The sequence below is a fragment of the Ascaphus truei genome, chromosome 21 (genome assembly GCF_040206685.1).
Source record: "Ascaphus truei isolate aAscTru1 chromosome 21, aAscTru1.hap1, whole genome shotgun sequence".
Lineage (NCBI taxonomy): Eukaryota > Metazoa > Chordata > Amphibia > Anura > Ascaphidae > Ascaphus > Ascaphus truei.
Window position 1 is genome coordinate 32,744,589 of NC_134503.1, and position 7,475 is coordinate 32,752,063.

General features: G+C 40.3%; 1 protein-coding gene across 2 annotated transcripts; it reads right to left on the reverse strand.

Moving 5' to 3' along the window:
* Nucleotides 1–419: 419 nt before the first annotated feature.
* On the reverse strand, nucleotides 420–5,402 carry LOC142472417 (P2Y purinoceptor 4-like). 2 transcript variants are annotated; one of them, XM_075579508.1, is made up of 2 exons: nucleotides 5,249–5,402; nucleotides 420–2,777 (listed from the first exon to the last, which is right to left on the reverse strand). In XM_075579508.1, the coding sequence occupies exon 2, from the start codon at nucleotides 2,739–2,741 to the stop codon at nucleotides 1,728–1,730; it is 1,014 nt and encodes a 337-aa protein (XP_075435623.1). In that variant the 5' UTR covers nucleotides 2,742–2,777; nucleotides 5,249–5,402; the 3' UTR covers nucleotides 420–1,727. The 2 variants fall into 2 exon arrangements, with proteins under 2 accessions (XP_075435623.1, XP_075435624.1); XM_075579509.1 differs by lacking the exon at nucleotides 5,249–5,402 and adding an exon at nucleotides 3,508–3,757.
* Nucleotides 5,403–7,475: the final 2,073 nt, after the last annotated feature.

Below are 7,475 nucleotides of genomic sequence, written 5' to 3' on the forward strand. Positions count from 1 at the left end.
CACCATTTATATCCCTCTCACTCCACACACACCTTGTGTAGAGCACTGTTTATACTGTGGGCTCTCCATTCATTTTTATTCACACTGCTACACATACACACTCTTTCTTCACTTGCTTTCAGTTCCTCTTTGACACCTCTAGCCATAAAACACATCCACACCGGGGGAAGGACAAGCACAGATAACATTCCAAGAGACACTGTTTTTAAGTTATCCTTGCTTCATTCATTTTAACATCGCCGGAAGAAGAGATCAGTGTATCTCGAAAGCTCGCACAAATAAAAGCATTTCGTTAGCCACAGAACGGTATCATCTATTTATTTTTTGATTATATATATATATATATATATATATATATATATATATATATATATCATTAAAGGTACATACATTTATACAGTAAATATGAAATGCTCATATTTTTTATATAACACAATGTATATATACACAACATATAGATGAGTAATGGCAGTATAATTCTTTCAAACCGATAATTATTATATTAACATTACTGGTGGGGCTTGGTTTTACTGGCTTCCTCCATATAGCATATACATAAAATATAGGCCTTTATTCAATATGCTGTGAAGCCGTCTTCCCTGTGCCGGAGAGAAGTTCAGCTGAGAGTGGCTAACCCTTCTCCAGCGCGGAAAGACGTATTCCCAGAATTTGGAGTAGGGGCCACAGACTGCTTCCTGAAAGGTGTTTGCTAAAGTGAGAAAGTGAGAAACTACAGTAAAGGGAAACTGAATGTATATACATATTGAGGAAGCAGAGCTAGTCCTGGCACAACTTTAGACAATCAATTATATTTGAAGCCACGTAACTGCTGACTTCCATTTCACAATAGCAAACGCAACCAGATCATAATGTCTTAGATGTACATGCTGACTTTCAAACACAAAGCACTCTGCAATCATACGCAAGTGGCATTCATGCAACCCCCCTGTAAGTGGAACATAATCGGCAGATTTTTGGCAGCCTCAATAAGGAAGGACATACTGGAAAACAAGAAGTATCTGTATTTTTTTCCTGGTAACATATTTTCTAAATAAAGAATGGAGATGTTGTTATCAATATTAAAGCTGCAAAAAGATAATGAACTTTCCAAACGATCTGAAAGATAAAAACACCTGAGGCTAGAACTGAGCCCAAGAGCTTACGAATTGATAACCAACACTTTCACCACTGAGGGGTAAATTCTATATACTCAAAAGCGGCCATTGGGCCATTCTCGGCTGGAAATCCCCATTGATATCAGACAGTAACAAACTATGACTACGCCTAAATGAAGAACTATAATGTGGGTCCATTAAAAGGCATCACTGCCTGCAATAGGAACCATCTGCTTTATTGTAATACACACTATTTATGATAAATATACACATACATCTGATTAGCCGCTACTGAGTATATAGAATTTGCACCGTAACCCCTCCCTCACTTCAACTATTTTCTGAGGCAATATTAGTAACTTTCAAACACTGAAACATGTGAGAAACCATGGTATGGTGTAGAGCCATGTTTACTAAAACATCTGGCTCCATAAGAGACCTCCCCATGCCAGAAGACACCTTACAGCCTGTTTACTCTATTGGGCTCTAAGGGGCCATATTTGCTCAGCCTTGTTGTCTTTTGGAGCTTAAGAGCTGGATAGTTTCTTCTTACTCACAACCTTCTCCTCCTGACATTGATACATATGCATATATAGTTGGTGGTGGCTCATACTAAGGGTTTCCTGAAGATATCCCTGACCCTGATTCTACTTGGACATGCCGTGTATTGTCCATTGTGTCAGGCTGATCCTCCCTTAAACAGCGCATATAAACAAATGAGTTCATAAAGACTTTTTTAAACTTTTTTGAACCAAAACAGTACAATACAGGATCCCAACAGCAGTTTGTTTCTGATAACATCCAGGTAATATAATAGGCAACCTCCATACTTTCCAGTAAAGAACAGTACGATGGAAAAAACAATTTAACAGTAACTGCTATTGTTCTTGTGATATGTACTGGAACATAACAGATAATAAATATAACCAGTGAAACACCTATTGTTTGTATGGATTTAGACATCATAACTTTGCTTAGAGAATTCACGGGATTCACTTTGAGAATATATCTACTCAACAGGCTGTAACAAACTATGGTTATCCCAAAAGGAATTACAATCCCTGATAATAGATATACCACGCTCAAGACAAATAATAGAACAGCCAGTTCAGTTTGATGTAAATTGAGACATTTGGTGGCTCCATGAACATCAGATGTTTTCAAGGTGAAGAAAATTGGAAAACCTTGAAGACATAGACACCCCCAGACAATGAGGCAAACTTTTGTAATAAATGAGTTTCCGGTTAATACAGACTTTTTTATGTTGTGAACAACTGTGAAGTATCTGTGAATGCTGATTAAGGTGAGGAAATATATGCTTCCGTATATGTGAGCGCTTTGTAAGAAGATTATAAACTGGCAAAAGAATGTTCCAAAGGTCCAGTGGTCAGTAAAAATATATATAATAATTAGAGGAGCTGCTGGTGTGATGATGGCATCAGAGATGGCCAGGTTGAACTGAAGGATCATTAAGGAATTCCATTGCTTTATACGGAACCAAAATATATATAAACTGATACAGTTCATTATAAAACCGATGCAGAACACAAAACTCAGGAAGATCGGGATGAAAACGTGGATTTTCTGTGGCTGGCAGGTCGTTAAATTGTCCGACGTGTTCATCATCCCAGAAGACGGTTTGTGTTATAACACGGAATCAACCTATAAAATCAAAAGAAATCTAGAACTGTTTTATAGAAATTTGATACATTTGGCAAAGCAGCCAATATTCCCTGGTGTACAGTTGCGGCACACAAAATGTCAGCACATGAAACATTTTTTTAAATAACACATCTTTCAATGTTTATGTCATACTTTTGCAAAAATCTTATGGAAAGGAAGCGGTTTCCCTCAGACTATCCATCAAGCTTTGGAGCAGAGCTACTGAAATTATGGACTCTGGATGTGGACCGAAAGTATACTTTACTGGATCCCAAAGAAGTGTCAGGGACCAACCTCCTTCTCTTTACTCCCTAGTTCAGGACTTAAGTGGAGGGAGGGCGCCTGCCAAATGGTTGTCTAAGTCCTTCAAACTTAAGTGAACAGAAAGTGGATATCTATGAACAATTATACTTCTCTCTATATAAAATAATTCCCCATGTTGCTTCTCTTTGTATTGAGTTAACATTCATCCTTCAGCTGTCATATTTCACACTAAGTAGTAAAATATCTTATTAGTGTTAGCGGAGCAGATTTATTTTTAAATCATATAATTCACCTTTCACATAACATCATAAGGAAACTTACCAGATCCATCATCATAAACTCCAATTTGTGGTGTTGTGTTATTTATATGATAAGAATTGTCATTATTTCACTAGGGAGGAATCTTCGGTGGCTTTCGGAAAATAGATCATTAGTATGTTAGATAGATAGATCTTGCCAAACTAACCTTATTTGTTTCTTTGAGGAGGTAAGTAGGAATCTAGACCAGGGTAATGCCGTTGATGTGGTCTACTTAGATTTTGCAAAGGCTTTTGATACGGTTTCACACAAGAGGTTGGTGTACAAAATAAAGAAAGTTGGACTCAGTAATAATATATGCACCTGGATTGAAAACTGGTTAAAGGACAGACAACAGAGGGTTGTCATAAATGGAACTTTTTCAGGTTGGGCTAAAGTCGTGAGTGGAGTACCTCAGGGATCGGTACTGGGACCCCTGATTTTTAACTTGTTTATTAATGACCTTGAGGTTGGGATCGAGAGCAAAGTCTCCATCTTTGCTGATGATACTAAATTGTGTAAAGTAATAGAATCAGAGCTGGATGTAATTTCTCTTCAGAAGGACTTGGAGAGACTAGAAACGTGGGCAGGTAAATGGCAGATGAGGTTTAATACAGATAAATGTAAGGTTATGCATTTTGGATCCAAGAATAAAAAGGCGACTTACAAATTAAATGGAGATATATTGGGGGAATCCTTGATGGAGAAGGATTTAGGAGTGCTTGTAGACAGCAGGCTTAGCAATAGTGCCGAATGTCATTCAGTAGCTGCAAAGGCAAACAAGATCTTATCTTGCATCAAATAGGCAATGGATGAAAAGGAAGTAAACATAATTATGCCCCTTTACAAAGCATTAGTAAGACCACACCTTGAATATGGAGTACAATTTTGGGCACCAATCCTAAGAAAAGACATTATGGAACTAGAGAGAGTGCAGAGAAGAGCCACCAAATTAATAAAGGGGATGGACATTCTAACTTATGAGGAGAGGCTAGCTAAATTAGATTTATTTACATTAGAAAAGAGGCGTCTAAGAGGGGATATGATAACTATATACAAATATATTCAGGGACAATACAAGGAGCTTTCAAAAGAACTATTCATCCCACGGGCAGTACAAAGGACTCGGGGCCATCCCTTAAGATTGGAGGAAAGGAAATTTCACCAGCAACAAAGGAAAGGGTTCTTTACAGTAAGGGCAGTTAAAATGTGGAATTCATTACCCATGGAGACTGTGATGGCAGATACAATAGATTTGTTCAAAAAAAGGTTGGATATCTTTTTAGATGGGAAAGGTATACAGGGATATACCAAATAAGTATACATGGGAAGGATGTTGATCCAGGGATTAATCCGATTGCCAATTCTTGGAGTAAGGAAGGAAATAATTTTTCCCCTTAATGGGGTTTTTTGTTTGCCTTCCTCTGGATCAATAAGTATAGATATAGGATAAAGTATCTGTTGTCTAAATTTAGCATAGGTTGAACTTGATGGACGGAAGTCTTTTTTAACCTCCTCTACTATTTAACTATGTAACTATGTTATAGTATATATGTTTTTACCACCTTTCGTAATTGGTTGCTGACCTCTCAGGCAGTGAAGGGGCCATGTGAATTTTGCTGCAAGTTCTTTTATTTCAGTCATTTCATGAACACCAAACTATTTATCCAGTTGTTTTAGTGTAAAATAGTTTGGTGGAATTTATTACATTTGCCACTAAAGCCTAATTTTCTTATTACACAAAGGCATGTATAACAACAATAAATCACACTACTTTCGATTGTGGCTAGTAAAGGTCAGTTAAATACAGTAAGAAAAGATATAGCAGGACACAAACTAGAATGAAACAAGCACGCTATTAGTATCTGAAAGGGCTGTGGGGATATTACTTAGAATAGTATAGTACTAACCTGTTCAATTCTTGTGCAGATTCAAGACAATGGGAGCAATAAGCTGTCTGTGTAAAACCAATGGTATGAAACTGCAGTCATTGCATTTTCAATTTCTGTACGAGGCTTCTCCCTGACGTTTCCTTCTTAGGGGTAGTCAACGTGAATAAATATTACAATCTGCAAACAGAGAAACTTAACAAATGCCAGCATGAGCTCAAATAAATAGCACCTAAATATTCCATCTGAGGAGGAAGTGACAAGAAGTGGATGTAACATTTTGTCTGTGGTTGGTGGAAATTTTTTAGCATGGTGGCCAGCCTTGGATCCTGACAGACCACACACCATACACAGATGCACACACGATACATGCACCCAGTGTCAGATTTTCCATTAGGCCAGGGCCTAAAGCGGCTAAAATGTACGCCCCCATTTGCATTTGCCGCACTCTTGGGCCTATCAGACCTAATGGGAAGGGACTTACTCACCTGTGTCGGCCGCCTCCATTCTGCTGCCCTGCTTTCCCTTCAAAATAGAGCGTCAAATGACGCCATGGATGTCAGAAAACATGTCACGCGTCACCCCCTTGCCATGGCAACCGTGACGACTCCGTGCAATGTCACGTTGGTGAAGTCCGCGGCGTCATTTGATGCTGGATTCTGAAAGAGAAGCAGTGCGGCAGGCACAGGCAAGTGCCGAAGGGCAGCGGATTTGGAAATGCGCCGCTGCATGCACAGACACACCATACATGCAGATGTAGCAAGATGTTTGGTCACATAGTAGGCTGTGAAATGTGCCACGGGTACGGTCCTGGCACCCGTGTTCTTGCGGAATCCCCGCAACCAGACTAATTGCAAATCAGGATTAACACAGCGGGCGTTCCTGCTTCTGAATGGGTCTCCCGCTCTGTGAATCTTACCGGACGCATCAGTCTGTTAGAGACGCGCAGTGAGAGTAGATAGAATCAATCCCTCTCTTTGCGCACCGCTATCAAGCGATTGCGCAGCTTTTATCTTATTTTATTATAGCATAAGGTCTCCGGAGCTGAATCACATTAATTTTAGCCTCGGGGACCCCCTGCTTCCCAAGATATAGGCCCCGGAATGGGGTGCCGGTTTCTCCTGCGCATTTAAATGTCCCGGTCACATGATGCTGGAGAATTAAACATGCAGGATGTTCTGACACCCCATACCGGGGCCTGTAACTCGGGAAGCAGGGGATCCATGGCACTGAAATGAATGCGGTGGAGCTCCGGAGACCCGTTGATTCAAAACTATGTCATTGAAATAAAATAAAAGCAGCTTCATTACCTAAACCTAGGTTTGTAACAGGATCTTCACCACTGACTAAAAGGGCTTCAATAAAAAGCCTGAATTGGTCTGAGGAATCCAGTAGGGAGCTGGTTAATTGCAAGCTAGAGACAATTAACCAGTCTCCACCTGGCTCATCAGACATGTAGAAAAGACTCCTGCTTGAACTGCAGGGTTGATCTCTTGAGCACAGAGGACTGTGCTGCTCACAAGACACCAGGAACCAAAGCTTTATTTCAGGGCACAGCAGATCCTGGAACCCGCCAGTGGGTGGTCCTCAACGGACACCAACTCAGACCCAAAGACTGATATAGAGGGCCCCCTTTGGGGTCATACAGTAGGTTGGAAAGAGGAGTATCCCCTTTCGGATCGGGAAGACAAATTGTTGGGAGGGGCTGGGACTGACCCGGCGGTCTTGGTACATGTTGGCACCAATGACAAAATTAGAGAAAGATGGAGGGTCCTAAAAAATGATTTTAGGGATCTAGGCCAAAAGCTTAAGGCAAGGACCTCCAAAGTAGTATTTTCTGAAATACCACCAGTTCCATGCGCTACCGCAGGGAGACAGTCAGAGATTAGGGAGGTTAATGCATGGCTAAGAAAGTGGTGTAGGAAGGAGGGTTTGGGGTTTTTACTGCACTGGGACTCCTGTTCTGAGAGGTGAAATCTTTATGGTACGGACGGATTGCACGTCAATGAAAAGGGATCTTCTGTGCTAGGGGAGAAAATGATAAAACGGTTGGAGGAGATTTTAAACTAGGATGGAGGGAGGAGGGACAAGAAAAAGATACTGAACTAAATAGAATAGATAGGGATGGGGAAATAGCAAGGGGTCAATGATGTAGAAGGAAGCAACGAGGCACCCATATTAAATACAGATAATACTAGAAAATGTCTGAAGACTAAATCCAATTGGAGTAGAAAGGCAGGAGCAGACA

Bases quoted from the DNA above. Each gene is read 5' to 3' on its own strand.
- LOC142472417 (XM_075579508.1), bottom strand. From the start codon at position 2,741: ATGATGAACACGTCGGACAATTTAACGACCTGCCAGCCACAGAAAATC.